Raw genomic sequence first — 16,650 nt, forward strand, 5'->3', positions numbered from 1 at the left:
GTGTTTATCACAGGCTAATTGTGGAACCACATTTCCATACTTTTCTCCTCTCTTTCATGAGATCACACCAGCCAGCAATGGATTCGAGACTCTACAAGGAAGAAGTGATCAGTTCTGGATAATTTTCTTTCCTGTCCCAAAATAGCTGTATGTCTGCGTGTCTTTGGGACTCAACAGAGACGTTTTCCCTCCATTGGTTGCTTGATTCAATGCAAACGTGATTTCGATCGTATGGAAAACTCTCCAGCTAGTCCATATTATAAATTAATCGGATTCAACAAACACCAACATTTTTAAACTTTTGGAAAAAAGATATTTAATAGGAGCTAAGCAAAAGAAGAAATCAAACCAGCTGCTGACACAGCTGTTTCTTTTCTTGTTTAATTCAGTTCAATATAAAGGTACCATATGCTGCTTAAAATGATGATAGGAAAGATGAAATAATTTAAGAGAATAACAAGAAAATACATGAATTGTCAGCATTCTGTCAGATTTAGAGAATGAAATAGACAGGTGTAGTATTGACATGTTTAACTTTGTGTGGTGTTAGCAGTTTTGGTGTGAACAACTTGTGACATGTGCTGAAGTGATGTGTGAACGTGTCTTCTCCTGCAGACGTCGGCGAGGAGGCAGGGCGGTCCGTTGGCGTCCAGCAACCCGCACTGCTGCGTGACAGGAGCCTGGGCTCGGCGCTGAAGGACTGCCCGTACTGCGGGAAGACCTTCCGGACGTCGCATCACCTGAAGGTCCACCTGAGGATACACACAGGTGAGAGGTGGCGCGTGTTGCGCGGCTCAGAGGCGGGGCCGACCGCTGACCCTGTGCCAGGTCATGCCTCGTTCGTCACTAACACTGTCACATTTCCCTGGGCCCATCTGTACACTGCTGTGTGGCTCTGAACTGACCCTGATATCCAGGCTCCTGCCATATGACATGCAGGCCTCCTGTGGGCTAGGCCTGCGGTGACCCGACGCCCCAGGACACTGGGCCGATGGCTTCCTTCTGCGGTACTGAGGTGGCGCCTCCCACACCCGGTACTGACCAGGAATCTCTCGGGAGCCGAACGATGGGAGCCCAGTGCAAAGTCTCTTGTGTATAAAAGGGACGTAGCCGCTCCCCTGGCGTCCAGCAGGCTGGCTTCTGCCCAGCCAGGGCGCCAGGCCTGTGCAGGGGACTGGACAGAGGGAATGCAGGGCGTGGATGGTGGGGGCCCTCCACTGGGCCTCCTCAAAATAAAGCTTGGTGTGCTTTGAAGCAACAAGGGGCAGTGGCTGCTGGACCACCGTGCGTGGTACCTCTGTGCTTGCATCGCCCTGCTCCTCACAACGCGCACCTCTCCTGGTTCCCTGCCTGTTCCCCGTCACGGTTCTCTGTAGCTTTCCTGCTAGTTGTTTGCACATTGCCAATAGAAAAGAAAAATCCATCTGAGATATGGACACCTCCATTTTCTTTGATTTTTCTCCTGACACTTTATCTACTGGAGTATGAGCTGCTTCAGAGGCTAGACAAATATGCCATCTATTTTCAAAAATAATTGTGGTCTATTTCCCACGGAATCAATAAAGCTCAGGGTTGTGCAGGATATTTAGTGCACTGGGCCTGTGTGCAGCCTGCGGTTAAGGACCAGGGGCCCTCACCTGGAGCCTCCCCCGCAACCCACAAATCTCCCTGACTCAAGAAGAGCCCAGGACAGGTGGCACTGGGCCACGGCTGCCGGCTGGCTTTATTCACGGCCTGCATGCAGCTGAGCGTGGCCACGGCCCTGCCCCATCCTGGCGCATTTGTCCTTCCTGGGTCCTCGCACAGCCAAGGCGGACGCTCCCTAACGGGGAGCCAGGTGCCATGGCATCTGACCCCTCCACGGCTCTGCATCCTCCAACCCCCTGGCTCCTTTCTGCCCCCCACCCCCACCCCCACCACATGCCAAGAGCGTGTTCCCTCCTCCTGGACTCTCTTCTCCCAGGTAGTCACTGGGGCTCAGCTCCCACATGGGCTCTTCAGAGAGACTATGGCTGACTGCCCCTCACACCCCTGCTTCTCTTCCGTCACAAACTGCACGCTTTCTGAAACGACCTTGGGCAGTTCACTGTTCATTTCCTTATGGGTTGTCTCCCACCACGTAGAATGTGAGGGTGGTGATACTGTCCATCTTTTTAATGGCTGTGGTTTCTAGAACCCTGGCCTGACAAGAACACCTTACACATAGTAGCGGCACGATGCATTTATCTGAAAGGTTGAATGACAGAACCGATGTGAGACTAAGCGAGATGCCCTCTTGTCATCCTGGCACTGTGCCAGGTGGCACTGAGGGGACAAGTGCAGTGGGGAAGGTGGCCTCCCTAGCGACCATTTTGGAAAGGCAGCCTGAACTCACAAACCCGTCAGAAGCCACAGTGTGGCTGTCAGGCGCGGGTGCTAGGTTCCTGGGTGCAGGTGGAAGACCCCTCCCTGGCAGCTCAGTGAGAGGTCCCTGAGTCTCTGTCCCCGGGTCTTTGTTCTCTGCCAGGCAGGTATATTGGCTGCTTTCTCATCGTTGGAGTGTGACCCCAATGTCCCCTTCTCAGTGAGGTCTTCCCAGTGACTAGGCTCAGGCTGAGGCAGCTGAGACATCTGGCTTTCTCAGCTCATGCCAAGGTTGGGTCCCCTTGGGGTGTGGTGGTGGCTGTGGGGACCCACAGACACCAGGACGTGGGACACAGTGTCCATGACAGCCAACACTGAGCTGTCCACGGGTGTGTGCTACTGTCCTCTCCTCAGACGCAGACAAAGGCCCCCAGGCCAGGCTTGCCAGCTGCGGGGTGGCTCACCCCGGTGGCCTTGGCCTACCAGGGACCTGGTCAGGAAAGAAAGGTGCAGTGCTCCCCAGTCAGGAGCCCTGCCGACCTGCGGGCATTGACCACCATCAGCTGGCCCATGGGTGCAAGAAGACGCTCCACAGAACACTCTGGATAAATCAGGACAGAAGCTGCTGGCTTCCTGTGGACCTGGTGGGAGCAGACGCGTTCTGCTTTCTGAGGTTTAAAGCTGGAGAAAGACAGTTTTATTCCAAACTTCTGCTTTTTCCACTTCACAAAACTTCTGAAATGTGTGACCAACAGTCCTTGGAGACACTAAGAGAAGCAAGACAGGGCCACAGACAGAGACATTCTGGAAACTTCCCAGAATAAGGGGGAAGGAAAGAAGCCATGGAAATGTTACCCCCCTTAGAAGCAGCTTTCCCACTGTTTAAAAGGCAGGATGGAAGCAGATAGAGATCAATGTGCTTTTTACCAGAGGACAGGAGCCAGGCAGTGCTTGCTCATGAGCGCGTGCATAGGACAGGACGTGGTGTATGTTATAAGTCGGCAACATAAACATCCATCGTGACGATGTCAGCGTGCATCGGTTCCATGAGTGATTCAAAATCAAAATCAAGTGGGTTGGTAATACATGAGCTACACGGGTACTGGTGGTGATGTGCCCCTGCCTTCCTCCTCGTGTTTCTGTGTTTCCAAGTGAATGGCCAGAGGACAGCAGTCTATGAAATAGAACACATATTTGCCCAAATGCCATCTTTTGAAGCTTTTCTATGACGCACCCACACGAGCGCAGTAGAAACTTCTTGTGTAACCAGCGTATTTTAATTGGTTGCACGTCCTTTGCTTTTCTGTCCCCATCCATCTGTATGAGCCGCCTTGGCCCCAGGAACATGGACGGGCCGATGAAAGCACCGTCCTCTCCTGCACTCGTGACTGCCGTCGCTGCCCTCCTCCCAGCACGTGTGCCAGGACGTGTGGCTCCTGCACCAGCCCGTCGTCCTGAACACCTGCGGCTGGCAGGAGCCTGAGGGGAGCCAGGGCATTTGCGTGTCCCCTGAACCCCAGCCACCTCCATGTGGCGCTGAGGGGAGGCCCCAGCGACCCTCGGATCCCAGAGGCTGCCCACACAGGCTCCAGCTGCCCACCCGGGGAGGCTGAAACGCTCTCCTGGGCTGACTAGGACCCAGCCCCTGGGCATGGGCAGTGTGTCTTTTTGGGCACAGTGTCTGGGATTCGGTCAGTGCTGCCCAGAAAGGGTCTCCAGAGAAACAGGACGAAGAATGGGCTCATGGGATTGTGAGGCGGAGGAGCCCACGGTCTGTACTGACGAGCCGGGGACCCCGGACAGCAATGGCCGCCCGGTCCCAGCCTGAGTCCACAGGCCTCAGAAGCAAGAGGGCTGACGGCGTAAGTCCCCGTCTGAGACTGAGTCCCAGCCCCAGCACAGGCAGGCAGAGAGAGGTGCCCATTCCGCGTGTTGTCCTACCCAGGCCTTCAGTGCCCTGCACGAACCCACCGACCATGGGAAGCCATCAGCTCCGCTGAGCGTGCCACTCAGACCACAGCCTCAGGGAGGAGGCCAGGGCTGAAAGGCTGGGGGTGCGCGTTCCCACCTCAGCCCCAGATGGGTGCAGCAGCCATGCCTTGGCCGCGGGACCCCAGCTGGGTTTCTTCAGCTTCCCACCTGTGTGTTAGGCTTCCCAGGAGGCAGCGGTTTTCTCGGGAATGGCTGTTGGGGAGACACGGGAAGAGCAGCCTCGCACGTGAAGACGTGGAGACGCGGGAGCTCAGGGACTCACTGAAGGGAGGTCTCAGAAGGTCTCCTCTCAGACAAGGCCAGGGGCTCACTGAACGGGTTGGGAAGTACTGCGGGACTTGGGGACCCCTTCAGGGAATGGGTTTGCACACAGCCGCCGGCCGACGGTGGTTTTCCACGGGTCTTGGGGTGGTCCGAGGGGCGTGCTCAGCACTGCCCACTTCTGGGTGCATGTCTTCATGATGCACCCTGGGTGCTGGCCGAGTGAGACACAAGGGGTGCCCTCCCCGGCTCTCACCTGCATTCCTGTCACCAGGTGCCAGGTGTCTGTCCTGATAGGACCAAAGAGACTGTGGAAGCGAGAGGACTTCTCTCCTGCACCCCCAAGGGCTTTGTGCACAGCGGGGGGAAGAGGGGGCTCTTGGGAGCTATCTTGCTTCCTGACTTCCAGCCCATGGGGTACCATGACAGCAGTGACACCAGTGACGGTAGCTGTGCGCTGACGTGGGCGGGTACCATGCATGGAGGGAGTCGTTCCAGTGTCCCCGCAGCACCTCAGGGACCACGTGCCAGCCAGCCCAGTCGCAGGGGAGGGGCCTGAGGCTCTGAGCCTGGGTGTCACCTGCGGAAGCCGCCCGGCCTTGTGACGGGTCCTCGTCCATCTCTGCCTCATTCGGAATCCCGTTCTTTTAACCACGGCGCTGTATTGATGTTTTTTCTTTTCTGGGTGAATTGTTGGCTTGTTTTAGGGAATTAATGCAGCATTTCTTTGACAGTGTGTGTCCACACAGTACCCAGCAGGAGGAAAGGAAGTGACTTGTGCCCACAAGGTGTGTTGACGCAGCCTCCCAGCGATTCCGAAGGGAAGTACTGTGCACCTGCCTCCTTCTTCCCCCACTCCCACGGGCCTGCGGCCAGGCCTCCTTCACCCCGAGGGCCTCAGTTTCCCCACCAGCACAGTGAGGTCAGGAAGCTGGCGAGGCAGGGAGATGTGCCATGTGGTGGCGCCCTGCCGGGCAGCATCGTGACATAATAAACTCGTCAGAGGGCCGCCTGGGCACCTCAGGGTGAACAAGTGTGGGGGAGGGGAAGACCCTCGCCCGGGTGCTGCTGTGCACACCCCTTACCTCTGATGCTCCTGTGTGTCCTCCCCAGGGAAGGTGACCAGGTTGTCTTCAGTCACAAAAGCACAGGATATATCTGCAAACAGGGTTGGTTAAAGTGGGAGCTCTGCCGTCTCCTTTCCCAAAACGAGAGCGTGTGATGTGCTCCTCAGTGGGGTAAACCACCTGAGTAATTATGGAAAAAGGGGACAAAAAGATCCAGTTGCCCAAAAGGAGATGTTTTTTTTTTTTTTCTCTTTTTGTGTTGAGTTAAAGTTCCATCATTTATGTATTTCTGTGATGAAGCACAAGCCCACTTTATTCCTCCAAAGTCTCCCTTCCTTGCTCTTCCTGCCTTAACGACATCCCAAACTTTTGTTGGAAATAATTGATTGAGTTTAAATTTCCTTCAAAGTTTAACAGGTAATGTTACAGTATAAATTTCCTACCAAACACTAAGTAGGGAAATATCCATTAGTGAAATTAACTACAGCTTCTAGGTAGCTAACAATGTGCGGTTTACAGTAGGGCATGGCTGATGAACGCTGCAGTGGGTGATATTTCATTATACAAATTAATGCTCACATTTTAATGGGAAAGTCACATAATGAATCTTGGCTTCAGTGACAGCAATTAGAGACACAGATTGTCCCCTTCTGGACAAGGCACTGTTTAGCAATAAGCAGCTGTGTGAAAAGTCTTCAGGTTTACAACATATATATGCTTTGGGGGAATTACTGTACAATTTATATTAATGGACTGATGCTTCACTGCAAAGGCACCACCATATTTATCTCTCCTGGTATTAACTAAGTGAAGAGGTGCAGGAAGACTAAATAAATACCAAACAGAGGAGGCAAATACGGGAAAACATTTGGTTACTCAATTTAAGTGGAAACACTTTCGGAGAGTTAGCAAAACAAACAAAGAAACAACAACAACGTTAGAAACATGAGCCATTTCTTAAAAGCTTCGTAAAGGGGTTTCCGAAGGGATTGTGGGAACCCACCTGCTGTTTTTGGAGAGGCACTGCTGGACACTTGCCCTGAATAGCCCTAAAATGACTCCCCAGAATGTGAGGGTTCTTTTGGCTTATCAAGTACTAAGTGGGGTCTGAGTGATGAAAGCCATGACTGTGTAAAAACAGGTATAGAACGAATGAAACCACCTGGTCAGGTATTGCTAGAAATTTGTGATGTGGTTACTTGGAGACATTAACCAATGCTGTTCCAAGGTTGAAGGTACATCTTATACCTTGGACCAGGGGCAGCTGGTCACGGTAAGGTGGTTTCAGTCATTTCATTAGGCCATTGCAATGATGAGCCGATGATTTTTTATTTTATGATGCCTTTTCTAGCAAAACTCTCTCTTCTAGAAAAACATTGTTTGGGTCCACGTCTTATTCCATCCAAAGGTTGTGAGAGGTTTCCCCAGAGAAGCCCACCACATCCTGCCCTGCTCCCTTTGGTGGGGGAGTGGCTCAATACTGGCCGTCCTCTCCCCAGACACAAGGTCCAGAGGGGTTGCCCGGTCCAGACCAGTCTGCAGAATAGGATCTCATGGCCCTCGTAGTGTTTGAAAAGTCCGTAAGTGGTGCCAATAGTTAAAGACTGGGATTTTGCACATAAAAATCAGGTGTGTGGCTTTTCCTGGAGAGTCAGTGGCCTTCGTGCCCACTGCCAGTTGGGCTTTGTAGTGGGCCGCCCTGTGGGAGAAGAGTTTGGCCCCCAGCCGGCTGCTGCCCACGGGCCTGTGGACTGCCTGCTTCTGAAGGCCTGTGAGTGCGTGGCTCCCACAACAGGCAGCCACAAAGACAGAGAGTCCCAAACATCACAGAGGTGACCGGAGGGCTCAGGACCCCTTGGAAAGCGCGGGGCAGCCTGAGTGACCACCCAGTAGGTTGGGACTCATTTATGGCCTAAGTGGCCAATCCGTCAACTGGACAGAGCTGCTGGCAGGGTCTGGGGTTGCCAGCCCCAAGGCTGCACAGGCAAAGCCTTTCTGTGTCTTGGGCAGAGGCCACTGGGTGGCACAGGGCTAGCCACCCACGGACACACTCCTGGGCAGAAACTGGGCTTGTTAGAGCCAGCCCAGTGTCAGTTTGCAGCATATGTCCAGATGAGGGGCGCTGACTGTGAAGCAGCGCTCAGCGCAGGTGGACTCACGTTTGTCTGTCGGCCAAATTGAAGAGCAGACCTTGACTGCATGTCAGAGCTGCTAACTGTGCCCACAGGCTCTCCCCACCCAGTCTCGGCCCGTGGTGAGAAGGTGGCATCCTGAGCACCTGACATGTGCCCTTGGGGGGAAAAAATGCTGATGTGTCCAGTGGAAATGAGGCCCTTGAGCTGCCTGGGATTCTCCAAGGGGCATGCTCACCCCAGATGGTTCATCCCTGGGTTTGCTGGCCAGCCACACACCCCGGAGGGGCCCGTGAGTCCTGGTGCTGCCCGGTACCCCTCACAGAGATGAAGCCAGGGGAGGTGAGCAAGGCTTCCAGGCAGAGGGCAGGAGTGGTTATTGAAATCACGAGGGATTATAAAGAAAATAACGTCAGGGTTTTGGTTTGTTTGTTAAAACACAAACCCAAAGCGGGTGGGTTTATCCCGCGGGGCTTCACTCTGCAGCATTTACCCGGGGAACTGGGTGATAGGGAACAGCGACCCAAACAAAGCCTTGTGGGACATGCATGGGGAGGTGGACAGCAGAGGCCCCTCGGTGGTGTGCGTGCAGGACAGAGGTGGGGACAGGAGAGCTTGCTGGCCTCTGTGTGGACCCTGTGCAGTCACATTGCCCTTGGAACCTCACTGAGGAGCCCCTAGTTTCTCGGGGCCGGGACCCTTGGAGACTCAAACACTAAGGACGGAGTGTATCCTGCTTATTTCTCAGCTGTGGCCTGTCCTCTGCAAGCTGTGGCTGTCTGAACTTCACAAGGGCGGTGGGCTGAGTGGAGATGCTCTCCTGCACTGTGTGTGTGTGCACGCACATGTGTACATGTGTGCATGTGTGTATGCTGGAGAGAGTGATGTACGGCAAGTGTGCGCATCTGTGCATGCCTGTGTGTGCGTGTGGTGTGTTTAATGTGTGGTGAGTGTGTGTGTCTGTGTGTGTGTGTGCAATGTGTGTACCTGTGCGTGCATGTGTAGTATGTGTTTGATGTATGGAGCATATGTGCATGTGCGTGGGTGTGAATGTGTGATACATGGTGCATGTGTGCATCTGTGCGTGTGTGCGTGTGCAGGTGTGATGTATGGTGTGAGTGTGTATGGATGTGTGTCTGTGCATGTGTGTGCATGTGTATGATGTATAGTGTGTGTGAGTGTGTGAATGCCACTTGCTTTAATAACCATGTGACATGTCTCCTCTGAAAGCCATAAGGGCGAATCTTGTCTCTTTGCTACTTCAGTCAATTCCCCTCCTGACTTGGGAGGTAGGAGGTGGACGTTTATCCATCAGTTCATTCAATCAGGAAACGTGTGTGAATGAATTTGCGCTTTTCTGGTGTGCTGGGTGTACACGTACGCACACATGCATCTGGGTTTTAGAGCTGACATGAGGCCTCAGAGAGCACATGCACCGTCCTCTCACCGCACAGGTCCCAGGATGGGACACATGTGCCCAGGGGTCTCTGGTCCCCATTTCAGACTCCCCAAGCACCTCTTGGGGTCCAGAGGTCCAGACACCCTTCCCTGCTAAGCCCCCCAGTCTCTACCTAAAAGACCACTTCCCAGGGAGGCTCTGACCAGTGGCTCTCCATCGAACTTCATGGAGGCCATGTGGGGCCTTTGAGAGCCCCGATGCCCAGTCTGAACCCTGGGGCAATCAGCAGAATTTCTGGAGAGAGAGCGGGGGCAGGAGGGGGTCTAGATTTTGGCACGTTTTTAAAGCTCCCTAAGCAGTTCCACTTTGGTTTCACAAAGTATGATCTTTCCACTGTCAGCATCACAGTCACTATGGGTGCTGGTGAAAAATACGCACTGTGCCCTCACCCCAGACCTAGGGACCAGGACAGGTGCCGACATTCCTCAGGGGACGCTAGTGCGCAGCACCCTGTGAGAACCACTGCCCCAGTGTGCATTTCAAATGCACATCCCATGGAAATGGGCCCAGCCTCCGTGCATCGTGCACCCCACCCCACCAGGCTTGCAGGCAAGTCCACCTTCTCCCTCCGTGGCTGCCGCTGATGAATGCCCATGCGTTGTCTACAAACCCTGATTTGATTAATGATTAAGATGCACTTAATCATTTCCAGGTGCATTTCCGAGATGCAGCCTGAGTCTCATTCAGTACCTGCAGCCCCCACCCCCAGGGTTCCCATTGACCCATGAGCCAGGGTGCAGCTCCTCTCAGGCTCTCCTGTCACATGGCCCAGCACTACAACCTCAGTGTCCAACAGGCCACCGGGCTCCCAGTTCAGCCCAGAGGGGCCCCGTCCACAACAGCTGTCCTACTGAGGGTGCTCTGGCCTCCAGTGCGACAGCCACGCACAGGATTGGGTGCAGGACGTGAGAAATGGTGCTTGAAGCTTCTGCATCTTTACCTCAAGCGGAGAGCATCCTCCTTCAGGTCCATGCCACTGGTTAGCCAGAGCTGGCCGTGCGCTTTCCACTGAGATAAGTAGATGCCAGCTGGGCCCCCTTCCCAGACCCAAAGGCCATCTCTGAGCTGTGCAGGGGGGGCCTGCAGCTGCTGTCGCGTGGCCACCTTGCTGATGAGACCGGCATACAATCTGCAGGTGACGTGGGGTCCCCTGCTCAGGACCTGGGCTGCTGGTCCTCTGGGTTACTGAGCCCAGCAGCCCCAACCCCTCGTCAAATGCCCTCCGCCTGGAGAATGGGAGGTTGGCTGAGACCAGGCCCAGGGAAGTGTGTTCAGAATTCCCCACTCACCGGTGATCTGCTCTTGCTTTTCACGCTGGCCTGTTTCACAATAGGAGAGAGGAAGGGGTGGTGACGCTGAGCTTCCTCGGAGAAGTAATTGTGCTTATTGACAGGGCGCTATTGTGAGCAAGCTAACAGGGACTGTCACAGTCCCATTCCCTCCAGAGAGCTTTCCATTCCAAAGTCTGGAGAAGACCCTGGATTGCTAACACATTCTTGGAAAATACTGAAAGCCACATTTGTTTAGCCTCCGCTCTTCCTCCAGCCCACACGTGGGCTCATGTAAGTTGTAGGTGCTGGCGTCTTTTCTGTGGTGTGAAGAACAATAGAAGTCGGGTGTAGAATTTAAATAAATATTTAATTCAGGAAAATGGTCTTATATGTTTTAAAACACTCTTTAAAGCTATTTTTATTCTCTGGAAAGCGCTTATTACAGGTAAATTACACATTTCACTACCGGAGCGTTAGGTTTGCCGTTAGTACAAATTTAAGGCACTACAAAGACCAGTAGATAATGTTAATTTCAAATACAGAAACTAAGTATATTTTGTACCTTTTTATTACTCATTTTCTTTTAAGCTTTATTGACTACTTTTTATCTTAACTATATGTCTTTACATGCTGCAATCATAAGGCACTGTAATGGTATTAATATTTTATAGAATCGGTATTTATAGTTCTTTATTTAGAAACAATGCAGTAGGTCTGCAGATAGCTGAGCCCGTCTGGAATGGTGCCCTCCAAATAATGATAAATTACTCGTGCAGTATGCCATTTGCTAATTATATCCATGATTTACTGCAGAGCAAGACTTAAATCATTCATTTCAGTCTTGCGTAACAGTGCCATAAAATTTTTAGGTTTAAAAATGGTTTCCATGTGTATAATTTAAACAAATTTTAGAGCTATTGTACACACAAAATATCGCAACCACCCATTTGTTACATACTTTGTCTTTTTAAACTTCTACTTTTAATGATCACTGTGGTTGAAATTATTATGCTTAATTTTCATAATCATAGCTTTTAAATCTACAGCCGTTTTCACATGTTAGATAAAGAAAAAGATAGCTAATTGTGTGTAGATAGCATGTCATTCCTGAATAGTCCCAAATGGTACAAAATCATTAAAAAAGCTTAAGAGTACGAATTATTCTTCTATTAAAAAACAGTTGTTCCCTAACTAATTATTGGTTTGAGCTGCTTTGTTTCCAAGAACAAATGTTGATCCTTGTAGCCTTGCTCAGCACACCACAGTGACATAAACACACTTTTCTCTCCTCTCTCGGAACCTTGCAGGTGAGAAGCCCTACAAGTGTCCGCACTGTGATTACGCCGGCACCCAGTCTGCGTCCTTGAAGTACCACCTGGAGCGGCATCACCGCGAGCGACAGAATGGAGCTGGGCCCCTGGCCGGACAGCCCCCAAGCCAAGACCCCAGGGACGAGCTGCCCAGCAAAGCTGCTTTGTTTATCAGGCCAGACATCCTGAGGGGCACTTTTAAGGGTCTCTCCGGAATCGACTTCCGTGCTGGCCCTGCCTCTCAGCAGTGGACGTCAGGGGTGCTCTCGTCCGGTGACCACCCTGGGCAGGCCGCTGGCGTGTCTTCCGAGGCCCCTTCAGACACGTTGAAAGGCTCCGACCTTCCTTCCAAAAGCACCCACTTCTCTGAAATTGGAAGAGCCTATCAAAGTATCGCGAGCAATGGTGTGACTTTCCAAGGGTCCTTGCAAGCCTTCATGGACAGCTTTGTCCTCGGCTCCTTGAAGAAAGAGAAGTACAAGAAGGACCAAGCCCTGGCTGAGCCTGCCTCCGTGAAGGTCCACGGGGCGGACAGTGCTGAGGACAAGGGCAGCGGGAAGGTGGCCCTGCGGCGGTCGGAGAAGTCCCAGTACGAGCCCCTGGACCTGTCCGTGCGACCTGATGCCACCTCCCTCCCGGGCTCCCAGGTGACGGTGCAAGACAGCGTCGCGTGGCATGGCTGCCTGTTTTGTGCTTTCACGACGTCATCTATGGAGCTGATGGCCCTTCATCTCCAGGCCAACCACCTGGGCAAAGCCAAACGCAAGGACAGTGCTCTGGGGGTGGCCGTCACCTGCCGAGAGCAAGCCCGGGAGGCGGGCAAAGCAGCCGTGCTGCCCTCGGCGCCGTCCAGCAAGGAGACGGCCCTTGCCAACTTGATCGGGCCTCTGGACTCTGCTTCCGAGAAGATGGCCCAAGCACAGGTCAAAGAGACGCTGGGGGAGCAGAAGAGTGGCCCGTGGCCCGGCCACGTGGACCCCACCATTTGTAACTTCCCGACACACTTCTACAAGCAGTTTGGCGTCTACCCAGGCACCGTGGGCTCGGGGGCCTCCAGTTCCGGCCCCAACAAGGGGCCTGATGGGAAGGCCCCCCCGGAGGATGACGCGCCCGTCCTGATCCCCGACACCGCACACCAGGACACTGCCGATGACCTGTCCGACATCGCCTCCTCGGAGGACATGGGCTCCACCACGGGGGAGAACAACGACGAAGAGGAGGTCGAAACAGAGCCAGAGATGGTGAGCGAGCCGCAGGCCGCCCTCAGCAAGGACGGCAGCAGCGACGGTGGGGAAGGCCTGCTGCCCGCGGGCACCGCCCAGCCTGTTCAGGGACTGGTGGCACCTTTCCCCCAGGCATCCGAGAAGCAGTGGCACAGCCCGGGCCTCCTTGCAGCGCAGGACCCCTCGGCCGGCCTGGAGAAGCCGGTGAACATGCTGTCGGTCCTCAGGGCCTACGGTTCTGACGGCTTAGCCGCCTTTAACGGACTTGCAGGTGGGACAGCAAATGCTGGATGTGTCAAGAGGCCAGACTTGTGTGGTGAGTTCTAGAATCCTCTTCCTTCAGTGCATTTCCCAAACACGAGTGCTGAGTGTGCATTTCTAAAAGCGGGTTAAACTTCCCCAGGAGCAGATTTTGAACTAAACATAAAAGGGCCCCAACAATGCAGCGTAGACAATCGTGCGGGTCGGTTTTGCTGGACGTTGCAGAGCTCGTGCTTGGGGTCCCGTCTGCGTTGTGATGGCCTGACACCCCTGCCCGGAAGGCGTGGGAGGCGGGAGTGCCGTCTCACAGTGTGAACGACTCCGGGTTTTAATCTATATCTTGAATGGGGGAAAATACTTCAAAACAAAAGGTAAAAGAGACATGGTAACTTGCAAACTTTTCAGTATTTTCAGCTTATGCATAAGAGGCCTGATACCCGCTTACTGCTTTGCTGAGCCAATCTGCTTTCTTAAACCGTACACTGACTTAGAGGGTAACTCACCCTGACCACACATAGAAATAAAGTGACAGCCTCTCCAAGCAGGGAGATGGTGTGGGGTGTTTCTGACTCGCCTGTAGACAGACCAAATGTCAGTGACCGTCACTCTGGCTTTCTATGATCGCCTTGTGTCCATCCGTCTCTTCACCTGTCTGTCTGCTGCTCTGATGAGACGTGTGTGTGGTGCCGTCCTGGGTGGGGAGTGGTATCCCGTGTGTCTCGGATCCACGCCTGCCTCCTCTCATGGGCAAACTGGTTCTTGTCTACCTCGTTAAAGAACGCGGTTACCCCCTGCCCCCCAGTAATTCCCAATCTCAAGACGTTATAATACATTTGAAGCCTAGAGTTGGATCGAATGAATGTGGGTGGGCAGGGGGCATCACAGGCCTTGCCTTGGCACTCAGTCACTCTGACCGGAAAGCATCCTTCCCCCGAGAAGTTCAGTACCATTCCCAGCCCCAAACACCCTCACTGCAGAAAAGCGACCACAGGTGTAGCCATGGTCACGATGGTGCCCCTGACCCCCTTCGACCTGTGGGTCGATTCCTGGGACTTCACTTCACTTGTGGGGGGAGGGGAGTGTTTCTCAACCTCTGAATCCTGACGTCCTTTTAGCACCCAGGAGGGTCAAGAAGCTGGACTTGTTTCATAATTTAAATTGATATATTTCTTTCCCTCTCTTCTTCCTGAATTCACTAAGAACTAGATCAAGCAGTCAGAAATATTTTTTGAATTGTCAAAAATCACTAAATGGATTTCTGGCAGCTCAAACAAATATCGACCGTTCCTTATACTGAGCGAGTCACAAAGCCCCGCTGACTGCACCCCCAGTTCTATTTTTAGTCCATATAGTCCATTCCTTTCGAAGCTGTTAGAAGCAATATTTAAAGGAAAAGGGGTTTTATGGCAGTCCATATTTTTTTCCCCCTTTCTTCTAGGGGAGTGACGGTTAGTCTTTTTTTATTTTATTGTTGTTTTATGTTTGTGATTGGGGTGGTTTCTTTTTTATTGTTCTTTGCAGGTTTTTTTTTTTTTTTTTAAGTCTATTTTATAGTTCTTTCAAATACATAAGTAGGATCCTCGTTCCTGCCAGGAACCCGTGTATCAGCAGGGATGAAAAGTCAGCACGCGCGTTAAGTTCTTATTACTGAGAGGAGCGCCTATTACCCCCATGAATGTTCCCGTTGTCCCATGTCTTCCCATTATCAGTGCTGAAGGAGGGCTGCCCGCCTCTGAGGAGATTCACACAATGGTGTCCTTTGTCGCCCAGTGAGTGTTGGGGACCAGCACCCGGGAGCCTGCTTTGTCTGTGAGCCTCTTCTCTGGGAGCTGCAGCTCGTAGGCATTTCTCACCCCTCCCCAAATAGCAGCTCACTCCCCGACCTCCCACCCACACCCCCATTTCCTGGGTATGTGCTTAGTCAACCTTTTAGCCACTGGGTGACACACCCTGGGAGTGAGTCGTGGCCCCTCTCCAAAAAGGGGATGAAGACCCTCGGGCCAGCCGGACAGAAAGCATCCTGCTGGCTCCCCAGCTGAGGGTCCGGGTCGCACTGCTAGACCTTATACTCAGCGAGCTGCCAGGGGTAACTGTGGCCAGAAATGGCCTGTGTTTAGCGACTGCAAGTTCTGGTTCATTTGCCTGTGTCTTCACACCCTCTTGCTTCAGCTGCAAAGCCAGCAGGGAGGGCCTTCTTGGGCTGTGTGTTTGCTTGGGGTGGGGTGCAGGCACTGTTCTCTTGCTCCAAGATGGGCCTGACCCTGACCAGCTCCCACTCCCCCAATCAACACCCTCTTCCTATTTTCCTAGTGGCCACTGTGGTGCCCCAGGACCCAGGAGGGCCAGGCATGGTCGTCCTCCCTAGGATGCTGTCGGGAAGTCTTCAATCCGGTGGGCTACCAACTGGGCATTTGGGGGCATTTTTCACTTTCTTTGTAGAATTTCAAGAAGCACAAATGATAGTTGAAAACTGGAACGCCCCATTGGCTGACTTTGCAGGGGAGAATCTATGGCCAGCAGGAACCACTGCTCCTGTTTGTTCCATCTGCTCCGCTCCACTCGGAGCCGATGTGGCCAGCCAGCTCGAGGCCTGCTCTGCTCAATGCTGGGCTTTGCCAAACCAAAGAATTAGTCCAGAATTTCTCATCCCAGGAAAGTGTGGGGTCTGATTTCATTGTAAACCCTGTCTCCACTCTGACGGCCCGAGACACAGGCTAGTAGGAGATGCTAGTGTCCGGCTGTGTCTGTTCTCGTGCAGTGTAAACGTGTTTGAAGAAACATTGGTACAAAGCTGGTTCCAATCGTGTAGACACCCTGCAGAGCTCAGCAGCCCCGCTGACACATGCTGGTGATGGGAAAGGTGGCTTTGCACCCTCTGTCTGTGGGTGACACATATGCAGTCGGCTCTACTCCCGGATCCTCCCTAATTCTGCCTGGCTGCTTCCTGACCTCCAGCTCTGGCCTCCATTCCTTGGTGTCACGGACACACCTGGGCAGTGTGTGCTGCTCACTCCCAGCTGGTGCACTAACCCTGGTGCACATGAGAGAGACAACCAAGAGACAGGCAGGCAGTCACTGGGGCAGCAGTGGGCAGAGCGTGTGCCACGCGGCGAGCCGGAGCGTGGGTTTTCAAAAGGGCCTTCCACAGCGAGCAGGGCGTTAGCCTGTCAGGTGCTTCCCCATGGCCTGGGGGGAGCTTGTGCCTCCGGGATGAAGCTGGAGTGGGTCAGGTCCCACTAGGGCGTGACCTCGTCGTGTGAAATCCTGCTCCAATCAGAGCTCTCATTTTTTGAGGTGACTTCAGGCGTGGCCCACATGTCTTAGTTCTATT

The 16,650-nt window shown here is 53.2% G+C and overlaps 1 protein-coding gene across 6 annotated transcripts in view; it reads left to right on the top strand.

Moving 5' to 3' along the window:
* The window catches only part of ZNF536 (zinc finger protein 536), a 383,307-nt gene that overhangs the window by 241,980 nt on the left and 124,677 nt on the right, over positions 1-16,650 (top strand). For all 6 annotated transcript variants that reach the window (XM_088800388.1, XM_074314979.2, XM_088800385.1 and 3 more), the window contains 2 exons: positions 616-768; positions 11,833-13,374. In XM_088800388.1, the coding sequence (XP_088656514.1) occupies positions 616-768; positions 11,833-13,374 (1,695 nt within the window). The remainder of the gene's footprint in view (positions 1-615; positions 769-11,832; positions 13,375-16,650) is intronic.

This window comes from Rhinolophus sinicus, chromosome 8 (genome assembly GCF_057876585.1).
Source record: "Rhinolophus sinicus isolate RSI-liver-muscle chromosome 8, RSI-T2T, whole genome shotgun sequence".
NCBI lineage: Eukaryota > Metazoa > Chordata > Mammalia > Chiroptera > Rhinolophidae > Rhinolophus > Rhinolophus sinicus.